Source organism: Octopus bimaculoides, chromosome 6, assembly GCF_001194135.2.
Source record: "Octopus bimaculoides isolate UCB-OBI-ISO-001 chromosome 6, ASM119413v2, whole genome shotgun sequence".
In the NCBI taxonomy this organism is placed as follows: domain Eukaryota; kingdom Metazoa; phylum Mollusca; class Cephalopoda; order Octopoda; family Octopodidae; genus Octopus; species Octopus bimaculoides.
The window spans coordinates 39,346,134-39,366,758 of NC_068986.1; the positions used below are offsets into that span (position 1 = coordinate 39,346,134).

At 35.0% G+C, this 20,625-nt stretch overlaps 1 protein-coding gene across 2 annotated transcripts in view; it reads right to left on the bottom strand.

Annotated features, from left to right (window-relative positions):
* LOC106882052 (copine-8) overlaps nucleotides 1-20,625 on the bottom strand; it is a 263,320-nt gene that overhangs the window by 186,270 nt on the left and 56,425 nt on the right. For both annotated transcript variants that reach the window (XM_052968690.1, XM_052968691.1), the window contains exon 2: nucleotides 11,630-11,670. In XM_052968690.1, the coding sequence (XP_052824650.1) occupies nucleotides 11,630-11,670 (41 nt within the window). The remainder of the gene's footprint in view (nucleotides 1-11,629; nucleotides 11,671-20,625) is intronic.

Here is a 20,625-nt window from a genome sequence, read left to right on the forward strand (position 1 = left end):
TGTAGAGAGAGAGAGAGAGAGAGAGAGAGAGAAAGAGAGAGAGAGAGAGAGAGAGAGAGAGAGAAACACTTCTAATTTTCCAGCAATTTATTATCTATACCTAATTTCTTTCAGATGCAGCTTTGTCATAGTTCTCATTTCATATTTACAATTGTTCAAAATAAGTGTTTTTCAGCTTTTCTACTGCAAATCCATCATTTCAATATTTACTTTCAGTGTTTTTTTACATAAATAACATATCAATGCTATTGTTTTTGAAATGGAAAGGGGGTTACCAGACAAATCTTTCATCATTTCATATATATCATTGACAGTGGCTGTTTCTCATGTCTGAGAATATTAATTTCCTCCAGACTGAGTGATCCCTTCATGTGAGAAGGCCAATATTCGAGCAAAACAAGCAAGAACAAAGATGGCAAGAGCCAGTAGAAGGCATGGTTTTTGTTGTTGAATCCTGTGTTCCTTACATTGTTTTCCAATGTTTTGCTTTCTTTTCACTTCAAAAAGGTCAGTCCTGGCAGTGATAGAAAGCTGCTAGTTTGAAGAGTTCTGGGATTCAGTTTTACATGATTTTCTTACAATTCCACCACAGCTTGACAACCAGTGTTGGTATGTTTACTTCCCTGTAACTTAGCAGTTTGACAAAAGATACCAATAGAAAAAGTACCAGGCTTTAAAAAAAAAATGTACTGGGGTCGTTTTGCTCAACAAAAATGCTTTAAGGCAGTGCCCCAGCATGGCTGCAGTCTAATGACTGAAACATGCAACAGAACAGATAAAAAATAAAAGAATAAAGTTTATCAGAAACCCTAGTTTGCCACTAATGAAATGAGTTCATTTTTGTCTTACATTTTATATAGTAGAACAGAAATATGTAAATGCACTCTGTTATTCAATGCATCATAAAAAATGAACACATTCAATAATATTTTTTTCTATAACCCAGTTTCCTTCCTTTTTAGAACTCCTAAACTATACATAATCAATCACCTTAGCATCAATAGCTAACCTGAAAACTATTAAAGAAAATAGTATTACAACTCACTGGCTTTATTAATGCTTCTGTTCAAAGTCATTCACTATAAAATTTACCCTACCCCACCAAAACAATGGGCTCTAGATAATGAGATACATACACAATTTAATCAATAAGCATCACTATTGAAACTGACATATTCAAGTTCCTTTTTAATAACAGTCAGATTAAAAGTGCTATTGATAGTCCATATCCAATATGGAAAAAAAAAAAAAATTATGTGGTTACTAAACCAGCAGGAATTATCAGCAAAATCTTTCTCATATCATAACTTATCTACATTTGATAATGTAGTCCTAGATACAATGGTAAAAATAGTAAAATAGGATGGTTACACCTGGAATATCTTTCATCACAAGCCACCAGAATCCATCTAACATGGCACTAAGCAACAACAAATGACTTTAATGTTAATTTTGAAATATCGCAGGTTAGAACGGTGTTTCTTATGAAGGATGCTAAGACAGTTGAAAAGGAGGTACACATATTGCCATTTTGATAAAATTCAGATGGTTTTAGAACTTTTAAATTTGTCCAGTATTATGGTGATATTATATGGATGAAAACTATTATTTACAGAGGTGTATTTGTTAGGCAAATGACTTGTTTTGAGATTATATGTTGAAACTAAAACAACTGCAGTGTGGAAGACACATATACTAGCCATTCAAGAACACACAAAGATTGTTAACTTCACTTAAACAATTATTATTTTGTGTCAAAACTTTTGTTGCACCAACAGTCACCTTGTCCCACTAACATGATCCCACTGCTCCACTGTATCTAGTTTGTGGTGAGAAATTTGGTTGATATTCATAGGCTCTGGAAGGAGGTGAGCTAGTAGAATTGTTAGCAGACTGGGCAAAATGCTTAGCAGCATTTTGTCTTTCTTTACATTCTGAGTTCAAATTCCACTGAGGTCGACTTTGCCTTTCATCCTATGGGGTTGATAAAATAAGTACCACTTGAGTACTGGGGGTCATGTAATAAACTTACCCCAGCCCCCAAAACTTGCTGGTCTTGTGTCAAAATTTGAAATTAATACATATGTCCAGGGGGGGGGGGGTTCTATATAGATCAGTCTTTCTTGTTGGATGCTCATGGGTGGTCAGTTAACTTCAATATTTGGTTGTATTTCACATATTATGTCTGCTTTCTTTCCTTCTTTCTTCCTTTAGCAGTTAACTAATAACACATAGGAACAATACAATAACACTATTACAGATTCACTGTATATCCCATATAATCCTGAGGAATAAATCTTAAGTCTTAAATCTGTCACAAGCATAAAAGACTCATTAAGTTGGAGTTTATCTCAGTTTCTATGGCATTTACGTGACTAAGAATAAGATATTCCTTACTGAATGGGATGTCAATCTGTTATAGAATTAATCTCCAGGTGTCACTGGTACTCATTTTTGGCTGAGTGGACTGGAGCAACAAGAAATGAAGTATTTTGCTCAACAGCTCAACACTCTATTTGGCTTGGGTATCAAAAACATGATTTTATGATTACAAATTCAACTTTCTAACTAATCTAGGCTCAAAAAAGTTGAGTTGTCATACAACACTCATAAACCCCAAGGAATCAAGGCTATATTAACCCAAAAGAGTCCATCTTATTCACCTCTACCACAAGCCAAGCATATTAAAACAACATTAGATTATCAACAAACCGAGAGTAAAAAGTCATGAACAATGAATTCCATTAACTATATATATTAGCAACAAAGGCAGTATTAATACTGAGAGGTAATATCTATCCCCACTTAAACATGGGGATAAATATAGAACAAACTATACTGTGGGAGATAACATGAGAGAAACTCTCATATTGGCTTTGGTGCAAAATGCACTCTTGTTTATATCGCTAATGGAGACATAAATCCATGCCACCTCCAATGCTGAGACAACCAGATCATGTGATTTATACATTCCTTAGTCTCATCAATGATGGACACTTGACTGCTAGAGAGCAGCAACTCACCTCCCTGCCAGCGATATATAGAAAAACAATGCTTGGTGTTGTGATTAGCCAGTGAGCTTCTTAAAAAATATAGTGACTATGAACTTTACACAACTAAGCACTCAATAATGTAATGTACATGATACTAGATATAACTGAAACTTTCTATGTACAAACTTGTTAGACTAATGTGTAACTGCCAAGTGTTCTAATTTACTGTCACAATTTACTAACAGTACAGACTAGAACAGCAAATAAGTAATGTACACTCATTTTGCATCTTCACATTCAGCCTAAAAACTGAGTGCTTCCAATATTCATTATAATTGCAATATTTCTGCTGTTAATTTTTATCTCTTTAAATTTAACAGTTATCTATTGCTTCTAATTATACTAAAGCGGAACCTTCAGAAGCTAAGCCCTCAAACTTTGATATTTACAGGATTAATAACAGACCAATCTTCAGCTCCTTTAAAATTATTCATTCCAGTTGGAACGTTTCCATATTTTACACAGTTATCTCTTCTTCTATAGAATGTGTCATAAAATGTTTCATTGGCAAGAATTGATGAGAAAATTCTGTGAAACTTTAGGTTTTATGCAGAAAATAATTTTCATTTAGAATTTTAATGAAAGGAATTAAGAGAAAAATGCAAAACTTATAGCAAGCTAATATTTTTCTATTATATTCTTTAAAACTTAATGGGTTTTCCAAGCTTTTAATAAACTTAAAGAAAGCAATAATGTGTGATTAATAGTGCAACTCAACATGAAATCAGTTTAGTATAAATAACTAGAAAAATTATAGTGACCTTATGATGTCAGAAATTTCATTAATCTGATGAATAATAAAATCTAAGAATACAAAAGATTCTATAGAATGCAAGAAGAATAAAGGAAGAAGAAACTGAAGATTGTATTTAGAAGCAACAAGCAGACATAGACAACAGATAAGAGTTGAGGAAAGTGAAAATGAAAGTGAAAACGAAAGTAAAAATGAAACAAGTAAAATGAAGATTATACACTGCAAAAGAAAGTAACTATGTTTATAATGATGAAGACAATGTAACACTTGGGGCAATGAATAATAGCATATATGAAGGTGGTTGCTAAAATAAGAGACTAATGATATGGAATGTCTACCATAGTACATCTAATTCATAGTCTAAGTCTTTCAGAATAAAGTAACGTTGGTATACATGGCAGTTTACGGAAATGGAAGCTGGGAAATCAATTGAACTGACACTGTTGTTTTCATGATGCTAAACTGTGTTTACCAATGGATAAAGACTGTGATCTGCAGCATCTCAGCTGTAAATATTGGACCAGTACAAAAACAAGATAGAGGATGTTTAAGATCTAAAAAAGAAGACAATTTTAAGATCAATTTTTGTCAATTTATTTTTACATTGTATCAATGGTTTCCAACCATTACACATGGAGAACAGTGAACTAAAAAAAACTACTACTACTACTACTACTACTACTACTACTACTGCTGCTGCTGCCGCTGGCACCACCAAAACCACCACCTATCAATGGATCAGCCTGCTTGTAAAAATGAACGTGTAAGTGGTTGAGCACTCTATAGACATATGTACCCTTAAAGTAGTTCTTGGGTAGATTCAGCATGACAGTACATGTGACAAGGCTGACCTTTTGAAATACAGGTACAACTCATTTTTGCCAGCTGAGTGGACTGGAGCAATGTGAAATTAAGTGTCTTGCTCAAGGACACAATGGGGGTCCTGGAATTGAACTTACAACCTTATGATTGTGAGCTGCATATGCCAATCACTAAGCCACAGGCCTTCGCTTGCTGCTGTTAGAGCTGTTGCAGCAGCAGCAGCCACCGCTGCCACCGCCGCCACCACCACCACCACCACCTTCTCCATTCAAATAAACTGAGATGTTAAATTTTACATTATTACAGCTAACCAATATATTGAGGTTAATAAGTGTATTAACCCTGGTGTGAGTACATTTAAATATACCTGTTAAGGTTCTAACATATTTGCCCACCTAATATACAGTGAGTACCCAATCCCTAACGGACATTCTGAAGGGTTTATAACAAATTAACTGGAACACATTTTCATGTTATAAATTAATGAAATAAAATCAAAAACTAAAATAAAAGCCTTTTAAACATTGACAGAAATTTGTAATCGTTTCCATTGGAAATAAAACTTTTTGTAGAAGAAGGTTAAATAATGGTAAATTCTAGCTAATTCTGTTGCTTACAGAATTATTCCTATAGGCGTGTCAGAGGTAATAATTCATAACATTTGTAAGGATGTTCTATTTTAATTGAATTTCTGTTGTATCACTTCTCTTCAAATTTGCTGTCCTCATTAATTTGATTTTTGTACCATGTACTTGGCCATTATGTGTCGTTAATGTATTTATAAATGTTGTGTACACATACACATACGTAAGTATTTGCATAGGTATGTATTTAGGTGTGTGTGCATATATGTGCGTGTGTGTGTGCATATATATATGTGTGTGTGTATGCATATATATGTATGTGTGTGTATGTATATATACATATATGTATGTGTGTGTATATACATATATGTATGTGTGTGTATATACATATATATACATATATGTATGTGTGTGTATATACATATATATACATATATATATATATATATATATATACATGTGTGTGTGTGTGTGTGTGTGTATACGTAAGTCAATGTGGCCTATATGTATGTAAACATGATTGTAGGTGAAAATAAATACATGTGACAATTTGATTACTTATCAGAGTTTGTATCTTTCTCTTCATTGATCTGTAGGTGTTGCCCAGTTTCTGCACAAATTTATGTAAATTTTATTAGTCATGTCTATAGCAATAGCATTTTCTGCTCTGAAGTGTACTCATGGGTGTCTGTCTAATTCTGCATATGTAACCTTTATCATTGATGTTGGTGTTTATATATGCTTGCTGAGATTGACATTCAATATTTTACCTCTTTTGACCTATGACAAATGTTTATGAGAGGAACCAGATTTCAAAGATTGAAATGTAGAAATTGCCATAGTTGTAAAGACATTAATTATAATGAATCTGTTTTACGGTATCTAAATTTCATTGGTTAATAAAGATCAAACTTTCTGGAAGAGTTTTAGACAGAAAAGTGTACTAAAGTACTGAATACAGCTTAACCTAATAGCATTTAAACTGGCCATATCTTGCTCAAATGTTCTATCTGCATAATATTTGAACCAACCAGATTTGGCCTCTTACATCTACCCTACAATGTCTTTTGAAAAATAAACAGTCACATCATTGAAATCTCATAGCTATGAGATAATCCATGATTAACTCAAAGCAATGTGATGTGAATAAATAAACATTACATTTGAAAGAGTAATCTAAATGCTAATGGGTTAAGAGACTGAGGTTGAAGTTACATGGAGATTCAACTGGATCAAGGCACTAGGATTCGAGTATGTCATTTTATTCCTGATTCTGGTTGCTGAGATGAAACAGTTAATCTTTTACTTGTTTTAGTCAATGGACTGTGGCCATGCTGGGGCACTTCCTTGTAGGGTTTAATCAAACAAATTGACACCAGTGCATATTTTAAGTTTGGCACTTATTCTATCAGTCTCTTTTACCAAACTGCTAAGTTACAGAGACATAGACAAAACAACACCAGTTGCTATATGGTGGTGGGTGATAAATATACACATAAATATCTATATGCAAACACACACACAACAAGTTTCTGTATAGTTTCCAACCATTGAATTCACTCAAGGCAGTGATCAACCAGGGCCACAGTAAAAGATACTTGCCTAAGGTGATGCACAATGGGACTGAACCTGAAATCATGTGATTGCAAAATGAGCTTCTTAACTATACAGCCATGTATATGCCTGTCAGTTTTTGTTTTATATAAATCATTCTTTAGATCAATTGATGAGGATGACGAACTTCTGATAAGTATTGTTTTAGAATCAAGCCAACCCTCTAAATGGTTGTTTAATTTGCTAAAAATAGCAACCAAATCTTTCTCAACCTAAACTCTAGTCTTAAAATAGAAAGAACACATTGGATAATGTGGTACTGTAAAAAAAAAAAGTAAAAAAGTGAAACAAAACAAAACAAAATAAGATAGCCATGGTATGAATATATTTGACCATGTCTACTCTATCAGGGCTGACCTGTATGTAGTTAAACAACAATAATTACTACTTAGAAATAAAATGCTTTACATAGATTGCCTTCTGTTGGTTCTGTTGTAGTAAGTAAATTCGAGCGTAAATTTATTGCTACATTATATTATGGCATTTAAATTAAGCAACTTCACCATCTGCTAACATAATATAGCACTGGAACATTGCCATTTTGTTACTGAATATTAACTGGAAACAGTCATTAAATAACACACCATGTTCAAATTTGCCCAATATTGCTTTAACCTTTATTTATTGTCTTAATTACTGTAAAGGAAGAGGCTTGCAATAAATTAATAAATAAATAAATAAAATAAAATAAAGGAAAAACATTTAAAAAGATATGAAAAGCAGACAGTCTCCAGCCACTTCTGATTGAAATACATATATCTTAACTGAGAACATAATTACAAATTAATGGTCACATATTAGATATATATGTTACATATATGTTGCTAATTGATGCTACACTCTCATCATGTTACTGAAAAAAAAAAATTATGTATACAACATCAGCATCACCATTTTATGTCCACTTTACTAGAGAGGTTGTCGTGTCCCCTGCAAAATTAGTGTCGTCACAATTCTGCATTGTCTTCATTCATTGGAGAGAGAGGGGGGAGGGGAGAGAGAGAGGGAGAGAGAGAGAGAGAGAGAGAGAGAGAGAGAGAGAGAGAGAGAGAGAGAGAGAGAGAGAGAGAGCAATGACAGAAGAAGATTGAAACAAAGACAATGAAAGAAGAGAAAGTATGATGAGAGAAACAAAGTAATAGACTTGTGGGAGTGGTAGAGGAGTGAGTAATAGCAGAGAAACACTGATGGCAGGTACTGTGTTGTTAATGGTAAGTGGGCTGAATAGAAACATAACAAAAGTAGTGTGATGAGAGAGAAGATAGTGAAAAAGAGAGGAAGGGTGATGGACAAAGAATTAGTAGAAGTGAAAGAGTGTGTTGGGAGAGTGATTGATGTATATTAGCAATGAGTGTCAGGCTACAGAGCGATGTGAGAGAGAGACTGATGGATAGCAATAGACAGATGATGGTAAGAGAAAGAGAATGTTGGATAATGATAGTGATAAGTAATGATAAGAGAGTGACAATGTCAATAAGAGTGGATTGAGGGAGAGGGAGAAATGGACAGTAGTACAGAAAGGTGAAGGTAGAGTGTTTAAAGCATGCCCACTTCAGGGTAGCATACTGGTTAACCTTACTTAGTGTGTTGGTAGATGTGGTAATACATAATTTAACATCTCAGTTTACCTAAGTAGAGGTTGTGGTGCGAACATTAGTAGTGGTGGCAATAGTAGCAGGAATAGTAGTAGTAACAGAAAAGACGGATCTGGTGTTATCCCTCATTATAGAGGCATCATGATGGGAGAGAGGTAGAGTGATAAGGGCAGTTGTAGAGGGGGGTTGAATACGGACTGGTCCAATTCTATCATTCAATACACAGACACCATACTGCCTATGTGTCGTGCCTGTGTAATGAAATATAATTAGAAGAAAGGATGAATGATAGGGAAATAAGATGGGAGAAGTAGTTGGAAACTGAACAAGACAATGATGAGTAACAGATACAAATGCAAATATATTATACTCTCAGTTTCTATCATTGCTCCCATTTTAATGTTTGTATTTCCACACTTATACAATTAGTCAGGTCTTCCCCAGCACCATGCATTTCCATTCTTTATGGTCCTTTATCAAATTCTTCGTAAGGTTCAATATCTTGACATCAGTCTTCATCCCCTTATCCCAAGTCTTCCCAGGTAACTCTTTTCCATAGCTTCTGTACACTTGGAGAGCTTCCTTGATATTTCATTATACGACTAACATCTTCCATACACATAACATGATCGTACCAGGGCAGTATTCTCTCATGCACATTACATCTTATTCCTCTTTTCAATAAACTCAATTGTATTTTGTTGTTTATTCATTTCATGAAATACTTCCATCGTGTTCATAGAAGACAAGGAAAATATATTGAGGATCAGATTCCTAGACATTAAATCTCAGAAATGACCTGAATCAGGACTAAGAAGAGTAATTATATGCTGTACAGAAGATCCATCCATCTTATAACATTGATTTCAAATTTTGGCACAAGGACAGTAAGTTTGGGGGTGAGGGTAAATCAATTACATCAGCCCCAGTGCTCAACTGGTATTTATTTTATTGACCCCAAAAGGATGAAAGGCAGATTTGACCTTGGTGGAATTTGAACTCAGAATGCAAAGATGGAAGAAATGCTGCTAAGTATTTTGTATGGCATGCTAACGATTCTGCCTGCTTGCTGCTTTAATCCATCTTATAATATTAAAGGAAAATATATGTTGAAATAATGTGGATGATGATGAAGCATGTTTGTGTGGTTAAGAAGAAGTTTGCTTCCCAACCACATGGTTTCAGGTTCAATCCCATTATGTAGCACTTTGGGCTGACCAAAGCCTTGTGAGTGGATTTGATAGATGAAAACTGAAGGAAGCCCATTGTATGCACATATGTGTGTGTATGCATGTGTTTATGTCTCCTTGTCTTGACACTGTGCAATAGGTGTAAAACAAGAGTTTTTGCCATACAAGTAGTGTCCTTCATTTCCAATTTTCCATAACATGTCCAGCCATAGGAAAATATCACCTTACTTGCCAAAAGGTAAGGGTTGCTACCAGGAAGAGCATCCAATTGTTGGAAGTCAGTTTCAAGAAATTCTATCTGACTCATGCAAGCATGGAAAAATGGATGTCCAAGATACCCAAGTAGTGGGGTTGAACCCAGAACTGTGGAGTTGAGAAGCAAACTTCTTACCATACAGCCACACCTTTACACTTAAATATTTTATAGGAAACACATACCAGTATGAGGTACACGTTTCTTTTTTTGTTTTCCATGTACCTGTGTTTGATAAACAGTTTTATCACAAACATGATGAATGAAACTAAGGAAGAACATGAAAGAAGAAGGCAAAAGATTGCAATGATCAATGGTGTGATATCATTGACTTGGCTCACAGTAGTTGTAACTGTGAGAAGGATCTGTTGGAAGTGGGTGGGGGAGCTTGGTAGGAGATGGGGTGTGATTCAGGAGCATTTAGAGAAATACTGTGCTTAATGCCAAAGCTACTCAAACTGAAAAGTGTTGCACACTCCAGTTAAATAGATTAATTGGTAATAAGTATGAAAAATAATGACAATTTAATATGAATTAAAAACATTTGACTTCTAATGTTTCTCTTTTAAATATTCATTTATTTTGTTTTTAAAAAATCTGATTTTGGTTATTATTATTATTGTTGTTGATTTTGTTGTTGTTGTTGTTGTTGATGAAATAATATAGTAATATTTCATAATCAAATACAATCAATATTTTGATACACGTCAGCTGGCTTGGCAAAGAGGAAGAAAAAGTACTAAGACAACCACCCCCCCCAAAAAAATGGTTTAAATGAATAAACATACATATATACAGACAACAACAATAACAACAACAGCAACAAGAATAATAATTTTGTGTTGGGTGAGTGAAGAGTGGGGAAAGAACAGCTGAATAATTTTCCTAAAAGTCTGGATTATGATCCAGAATGACAGCTAGTTTCTACTTAAAACTACTACTACTACTACTACTACTACTACTGTCACCACCACTATCACCACCATGGGAGTGTTCCTACTGCAGTATTATTATTATTATTATTATTATTAGTAGTAGTAGTAGTAGTAGTAGTAGTAGTAGTAGTAGTAAAACATTTATATAAAAATAGTAATTTACATAATCAATGCATTTGAAATGTAGGTGTATAGGAGAATGTTATGAGTCTTTTACAAGGACTATGGGACAAATGAATGGGTGTTACAATTAGGTGAAAGATGACCAACTCCTGAGCATTGTGAAAAATCCAAAAGCTCATCTATCATGGCTATATCCAAAGAAGCAGAGGTCCGGGAAAACATTATCATGGAAGGAAGAGTAGAGGGTAGTAGATCAAGAAGCAGATAAGGAACGCAATGGCTGGACAACATCACAACCTGGTTGAACAGGAGTGGCAAAACAGCTGAAGAACTCACACTTAATTGAAAAGACTTTTGTTATAATGTCATCAATGAACTGCATGTGTATGATATATGACAATGACAAAATATAGTATGTGCAGTAAAGAATGCAGACATGCTACATGTTGTACTTATTATTAATAAGGAGAGAAGATCTATTCTGTTTCCATGCAGCATTTCATATGGATAAGAGTCCCACCCTTTAATCAGATGATTGCTAAATATGGCTGAGCTTGTAGATATGTCCAATGTCAAAGGATTATATGCCATTGGCTAAGGACAAGATGCTGTTGGTGATGAAGATGTTAAATTACAGTATATAGTTAATTACAGAGGCAATGTGATGATAAAGGTAACAGTAGCGACAAAGAAAACTCATACTTACTAGGATCTGACTTGGAAAATACATCAGCATCAATCAGTTTTCTGAAATAGAGAAATAATAATGATGATGATGATGATGATGATGATGATGATTTGGAAAGAGAGAAATAATAATAATAATAATAATAATAATAACATATAAAAGTGGAAAATAAATCTAAAAAAATTACTTGAAATTCAAATTTCATTAAAATTATCACATTTAATTAATTGATAGGGATATAAAAGATGATGGAAAGGCATAACAACCTAATGAACAAAATAATGAAGCTGAAAATTTCCACGTTGAATACTGGTATAATATCCCAACAAATATTTCCTCATTTAAGAGCATTCGTTAGAACTGCCAAAATAGTTTAACAGAAGAATGACTTTGGTAATTAGACATCCCAATCTAAGAAGATAGGGTTTTTCAAGTTCACACCTTCAGCCTGTATTTCAAATGGTTATTGCATAATAACCATTCTAAGTGTAAATCTTATTGAAAATTCATTAACCCTTTCGAATCTGTTGCAGCTGCCAGTTCTCTTAATAGCTTCAACTTAATTATTCTGATTGAAAATTCTGTTCTAAAGCATGTGTGTGTGTGTGTGTGTGTGTGTGTGTGTGTGTGTATATATATATATATATATATATATATATATATATATATATATATATATATATATATATATATATAGATAAGCATTTCATATATACACATACATACACAAATATATACATAGAGAGCAAGAGAGAGAGGGAGAGAAAAAGAGAAAGATTGATATACAACACACATGCCCATCTCATTACACACACATACATACACACATATATTTATTTATTCAATGGTTGTGTATGAGATTGTTAACATGATGATGATGATGATGATATATATGTATAACTTATATAGTACCTTTATAAACAGGGCTAATTTAGCTTTTTCTCTGTGGATTGAAATAATGATGAACAACTTTAATTGATTTTTGAATATCATTGGATTCTCAGAAGAGGTGTCTACATCAATTTGACCAATTCCAGAGAAACAATCAACCAGTCTGTTTATATACTGAAGAATTATAGTAGCTACAGAAAACTGGGGATATTAATTTACATACCATGTAAACAGTCTGTTTTAAATATCAGGGGCCTGTCAATGCAGATCTCAGTTCACACAATATTAAGGTATATGTGTGTATGTATGTATGTATGTGTGTATGTATGTATGTGTGTATGTATGTAGTTTGTGCATACATAAATATATGTGTGTTTGTGTGTGTGTTATTTATGTATGTGTGAGTGAGTGTGCGTACATGTATGTATGTATATATGTATAAAAAAGAACACAAATGAGGTTTAAACCTGGCATATATTCTATCAGTCTCTTTTACTGAACTGTTAAGTTACAGTGATGTAAACATACCAACATTTGTTGTCAACTGGAGGGGGGGCACAGATACAGATACGACACACAAGCGCGCGCGCACGCACACACACACACACACACACACACACACACACACACACACTCACATACACACACACACACATACATGGCAGGCTTCTTTCAGTTTTTGTCTACCAAATCCATCCACAAAGCTTTGGTCAGCCCAAGGCTATAGTAGAAGACACTTTCCCAAAGTACCACACAGTGGGACTGTACCCAGAACCCAGAACCATGTGGTTGGAAAGTCAGCTTCTTACCACACAGTCATGCCTCTGCTTATATTATATAAGTTCAGACATGGTTGGGTTGTAAATAGTTTATTTCCCAACTACATAATTCTGTTTTCAGTCCCACTGGAAGAGCTCCTTAGTATCTCACATAAATGATCTTTAAACAATACATTTAATGTTGCTTTTGATGGTCACTAACAGTTCAGAGGAGAGATAACTCATGGAATGAGCACTACTGATAAAGAATTAGCAAATAACAACATAGACATATGAAATGCTAAACTTTCTGTGCCTCCTTGATACCAAAAGGAGTATTCTAAAGATGACATGGTTTGTAACAGGAAGCCTTAAAGAAATGTCTACTTGCCTACAATGGATCTTGGTTAATTTTCTCTTTGTTTCACATGTCAACTCAATTGATCTATGCTGGAAGCAGGCAATCTGGTTTAATGTGAATTCTTTTGACCATGTCATTAAATCACCCACATAACTCCACTACATAAGCTGGCACAGAGTCAATTTAAGTTCAGTTGGCAATCCAGTTTTCTGATTGGCAATCCTGCTTTTCGATTATGTCAATCAGAAAACTGTGTTGTCAACTGAAGATTTAGCCCAGGGCTGAGCTGGCCCAGAGCTAAATATCACTTACCCAATACAAAGAGACAAAGCTGTTATCACCACTTTTATAGAAAAGCCAATCTGCCTTCCTAACCAAGTACAGTGATTATTACTACTATGCTCAGTTACTAACGAGCCCCCTCGTTAGAACAGTTCTTTCAAGCATCTCCTAAATTTATCTTGTGCACCAAAATTGAATTTTTTTCTATACACATTTAACTAAAACATTCCCACAACATGCAAACACACACACACACACACACACACATATGCATATTTACATGAAATAATTCATTCCACAACCACAAAAACTAAGGAATCTCATTCACTAAAAAGATTTTTTTAACTCAATATCTCTATTAACATTTTATCTGAACATTTCTCACTGAATTGGTAGAAGCCCGATATTTTTTATAAGTGCAATACACACACACACACACACATATATATATACACATATATCAAAAGATATATATGTATGCATATATATACACATACATACATACATACATACATACATACACGCACACACATATATCTTTTGATATGTCAAAGAAAACAACTCTTTTCTTTTCATCTACAACAATGTATATAATGCAATTGTATACATTTACATATGCCTATGCCATTTTTGCTTACAAGTTTGAGGAGTTCATTAATGATTTTTCAGATGCCAATTGTAGAAAGAAAGATTTTTTCTTTGTAGGCATTGCAGTGATATGCATATAGCTATAAGTTGGTAAAATTTATTGTACTTATTTTAGATAAACTTTTTCTTTGACAGATGTACTTTCTCTATTCTTAGATACTTGGATAGGTTTCAGCCAGTATTGGCCCATGACATGACTAACTTAATACTCCCACTAACATCAGGCTTTCTCTTTTTGGTGCATTTGTACCTCATTGGTACTTTAAACTACTTTTTGGTCCATTTGTACAACACTGAAAGGCTGATATGTCTTCGCAATTTCCTATATTTTATATGAATGGTCGAGCATAATAGTCTCAACTGTAGGTATAAGGCCTGAAATTTTGGCGGAGGGGAATAGTTGATTACGTCGACCCCAGTGTTCAACTCTGAGAGGATGAGAGACAAAGTTGACTCAGTTTAATTTGGACTCAGAATGCGAAGATGGATGGAATACCAGAAAGTATTTTGCATGGCATGCTAATGATTCTGTCAGCTCACTGCCTTATAGTCAAGCATAATATTGGTTACAATTTTTGGCACAGGGCCAGCAATTTTAGAGGAGGGGGCTAAGTGAATTAAACTAACCCAAGTGCTCAACTGATACTTATTTTACTAACCCCCAAAAGAGGAAAGGCAAAGTCAACCTCAGCAGAATTTGAACTCAGAACATAAAGACGAACAAAATGTCACTAAGCATTTTGCCTGGCATGCTAACAAGTCTGCCAGCTCACCACCTTACAGTCAAGCATAATATTAGAGTATATTTTGTTTTGCTTTCTGCAGAACATTTATTACCAGTCCCCCCCCCCTCTCTCTCTTTCTCTCTCTCCCCACTCTCTCTCTCATATACACACGGATACATGTTTAGATGTTTCAAAGCAAGCATTTCTTATGATACTTTTCAAACATTGTAGAAAATACCTACCTAGAGAATACAATAAAATGTTCTCAAAAGAAGTACACAATTTTCAAATTAAAATATTGAACTTTTATGTTAATCTTACAAAGCAAATATTACAACGATTTCTTTTGCATGAAATATTTGATAACTTGAACTTAGTAAAAATTTTCAACTCAGAAATTGTCATTCATGAAACATCACAGTCTATTACATTATTTGCAATAAAATTTCTGCACATGATATCAGAACTGCATTATGAGTAGATCAATAAGAAGTGGAAAGATTTAACATTACAAAAAGCACCATCAATACCAGGGACATAGTTAGAGTTTACACAGCTCAGGGTAACCTTTGAGTGTTCCAATGTCCCCAGGCCTCCAAGTCTATAACAGCGTATACGGCAGCACAGCAGACTCAAAGATGTTGTTTCCACAAAAGTGTCTGTCACTCAGGACAGACTGCATCTCCTTGCTTTACTAGCTGCGCTACCAGCCAGTATTAGAAAAATAATCTAGAAAATTTTTGTTATAGTACTTCTCATGAAGAGTGCAGGAATGAACTCCATTACACTCAACAGTTCAATTTGTTTTAACCCTTTAGCATTCAGATTACTCTCTCAAATGTAATGCTTTTTTATTCAAATTGTTTTGAATTAATCATGCATTATCATATAGCTTTGAAGTTTTTGATGATGTCACTATTCTTTTATTCTTTTACTTGCTTCAGTCATTTGACTGCAGTCATGCTGGAGCACTGCCTTAAAGAGATCTTTAGTCAACGAAATCGACCACAGGTCTTATTTTTTGTAAGCCTAGTACTTATTCTATCGGTCTCTTTTTGCCAAACTGCTAAGTTACAGGGATATAAACACTCTAACATTGGTTGTCAAGAGATGGTAGAGGGACAAACACAGACACAAAGACACTCACATAAATATATACATACATACACACACATATATATATACTCTTTTTACTCTTTTATTTGTTTTAGTCATTTGACTGTGGCCATGCTGGAGCACCGCCTTTAGTCGAGCAAATCGACCCTAGGACTTATTCTTTGTAAGCCTAGTACTTATTCTATCGGTCTCTTTTGCCGAACCGCTAAGTTACGGGGATATAAACACACCAGCATTGGTTGTCAAGCGATGTTGGAGGGACAAACACAGACACACAAACATATACACACACATATATATATATATACATATATATATATACATATATACGACGGGCTTCTTTCAGTTTCCCTCTACCAAATCCACTCACAAGGCCTTGGTCGGCCCAAGGCTATAATAGAAGACACTTGCCCAAGGTGCCACGCAGTGGGACTGAACCCAGAACTATGTGGGATTGGTAAGCAAGTTACTTACCACACAGCCACTCCTGCGCCTATATATACACACACATACACATACATACATATGATAAGTTTCTTTCAGTTTCCATCTGCCAAATCCACTCACAAGGCTTTAGTCAGCTCAAGGCTATAGTAGAAAACAGTGGGACTGAATCCAGAACCATGTGGTTGGAAAGCAAGCTTCTTACCACACAGCCATGCCTGCATCTGACTGTTTACTTTTAGAATGTCAATGCAGGATAGGTGTGAGAGGCCAGATATGGTCAGTTTGAATGTAAAACATGTAGAATATTTGGGCTGGACATGGCTGGTTTAAATGCTAAAGGGTTAATTGATCTGTTTTAATTAACTCATATTCAACCTTAGTGAGTTCAAAGCACTTTAGGCTCACTAAGCCCTCTCATTCATAAAAATCAAAATACAATGTAAATCATCAAATTCGCATATCAAAGGCTATTTACTGCATGTAATTGGAATTGACAAGTTGTACATCTTTTAACTTCTGCTGTTGATATTTTCTCTTCCATATAATATTGAAGTAAACAATTGCTATTCACTGACAAACCTCTAATATCAGTACACTTTTATATACAAAAGGACCAGTAGCAAACAGTGACTGTATTATGAGGACCCTGTCTGAAAACCTGTTAAACAAGATGAGATAAATATCATCATACAAATGAAAGTAAAGCAGTCTTAGAATTTGAGGCAAGTTTGATTAATTTTTTAGTATTCAACATAGTTTTTTTGATTTGGTACATTTTGGACTAAGCTTTTGATACAATTGCTAAAAACTCTGTGGCAGCTCTGTTACTAATTTATCAAGTTTTTGTATCAAACACACACACACAAAATTTAACATTGATGTATTTATGTACATTTCTATGTAACACTTATGTAATTATGTTTATGTATAAATGATCAGTCATTTTGCTTTTAACCTTTATGTGTATAGGTGCAGGCATGACTGTGTGGTTAAGAAGCTCACTTTGTAAAACACTTGGTTCCAGGTTCAGTCTCACTGCATGACATTTCGGGCAACAGTCTTCTAAAGGAGTCCCAGGTCAACCAAAGCCTTTTGTGAGTGAACACATGAAAACAAGGGAAACAATCACTCACTCATACAAACATTTAAACACTTGCACACAACAGGCTTCTTTGGTTTCTGTCAATCATTTTTACTCACAAGGTATTGCTCTCATACTATGGCTATAGAACAGAACGCCAGTTGATAGTATTCACACAGTGGTACCAAACTCTCATTATGGTTCTGAAGTGAACTTCTTAGCCACACGACCATACTTATATATGTGTGTGTGTGTGTATGGAGAGAGAGAGAGAGAGAGAGTAGACAGGCTTCCATACAGTTTCTAATGAATGAAATTTCATTCACAAAGGCTACACTTGAAGGCTATACTTGAAGACACACACACACACGATACACGTACAGGCATGGCTATATAAGCACAGGTGTATGAGTTGAACTATAAATTTGTCCCTTCTAATCTAACATTATTTTCTCCCCTCCCCCACAAAGCCTGTTTCCCTATCGTCCAATTCTGTTGGGAACAGATTCCACTATCATTATTGCCTGCCCTTTGCTCAACTCAGTTACCCTAATACATGTTCATATCAAGATAAGTTATCTTTGCAACATGCAACCAATGCAGTTGTTATCCTGCTCCTCCCCCATCCCCACCACTACCACCACAGCGTTCTCAAATTTAGTTTGTGATGTTGTTTATAGTAAAACACACTACTTTTGAATGTGTCTGCCATCCTGATACAATAAGTTATTAATAGCTAAAAGCAAGACAGAAATAGCAACTAAGTAATTAATAACTCTATCAGCTGACCACAGATTAACGACAATTGTTACTATAACAACACTTTTTGATCAATATACTCTTTATTAACTGCATTGACTACCTTAATTATTATAAACAAAATCAAAACAAAAGATGCACCAAAAATCAAAAACAAGATAGGCTACATAAAAAATAAAACAAAATAAGTACACATCAATGACCCAATGACCATCACACAGTAGCATTTCCATGTCCTATACAATCTCTGCCAAATTTGTATTGAATTACTTGATATCAAAAGGAATGGTAGTAAAAAAACAGTGTTGATTGAAAGTTGTTCACAACTTATTTTATAATATATCAATGGGTTTGTAGCAAACTGGTAGTGCTAGATACAATATTGATTTCCAAAATTTCATACAAGGTCACAAACTTGGGAAAAGAGAAATAGTTCCTCTCACCTGTGTTATTATATTTATTTATTTATCTATCAAAAATGTAGGTGCTGCTGAATACACCAGAGCATTCAGTGTAAAAAATTTGCTGCTTCTGTCGTACTATGATTTACAAGGTGGTAATAGAAAGGTTCCCGGACTAGTTATGTTTAATAAAAAAATAACTTATTTACTTAAGTTTTAATATCATCTCCTTCAAAATAGTTACCTCACACTACAATACACTGGTCCTAGCATTCCTGTCACTTTTGGAATCCAGCCAGGGAGTCATTTTCAGTAAGTGAGTCAAGAACCTTCTGCGATTTGCCCTGGATCTTGACAATGGTGTTAAAACAGCGACCTTTGAGCCGCATTTTCATTTTGGGGAAGAGATGAAAGTACACAGATGCTAAACCAGGTGAATAGGGTGGGTGCAGAAGCAATACCATGTTGTTTGGTGAGAAACTCATGAGTGAGGAGAGCTTGGTAACAGGGTGCATTCTCATTGAGAAGAATCCAGTTCTTCACACTCTACAGATCCAGTTACTTTTGCCAAATGTCTTCCCTCAGACACTTCAAAACGTCACAGTCAAACTCTCAATTGACAGTTTGGCCCTGGGGAACAAATTGTCAATGCAGGTCTTTTGGCAGATCCTCCAGATTACTCATTGTCTTCCAGGGATGTTTTTCCACTTTTGAAGCACCTGGGCCACTCAAAACATTGCATACGACCCATTGCCTTGTTGCTCTAAGCTTGCCAAAGTATGCTCAATATCTCTGTAGCAGACTTCCCAAGTTTAACACAAAATTTCATGTTGGTTCTTTGTTCCTGTTCATGACAAAATGGCAGACTACGGCATACACATGATCAGAAAAACACAAATTGCAAAGTAAACACAGAGATATCACTCAGCACACTGCTTCATGAAGGTCACTGCTGGCTCTCACTGTGCATGCAACCAAGTGCTGCCATCTGTTGGTGCACTACAAAAACTAGTCTGGGAACTTTTTGATACGACCTCGTATTTTGAAGGTAGTGAGCTGGCAGAATTGTTAGCATTCTGAGCAAAATGTTTAGCAGCATTATGTCCAATTTTACATTCTGAGTTCAAATTCCACTGTGGTCGATTTTGTCTTTCATCCTTTCAGGGTTGATAAAATAGATACCAGATAAGTGCTGGGGGTTGATGTAATCGATTTGTTCTCTCCTCTGAAATTGCTGGCCTTGTGCCGAAAATTTGAAATCAATATGATTTGTTATGGATAAGAAGGGAGGCTAGGCGACAGGTTTATTTAGCCAGAGGGGAAGCAGATAGGAAAAGATTTGCCAATGTTCTGCGCCGTGAGGACCAAAGACTCGAGGTATTTCGTGTTGCAAGACAGTGTAGGAGAGAGAATAGTGATGTTGTAGGAGAGAAATGTGTTCGCATGGATGATGGTACGCTTGCACTAAATGAGGATGCAAAGAAAGAGGTCTGGAGATGCCACTACGATAGATTGCTTAATAAAGAGAATGAATGGGAGGAAGAG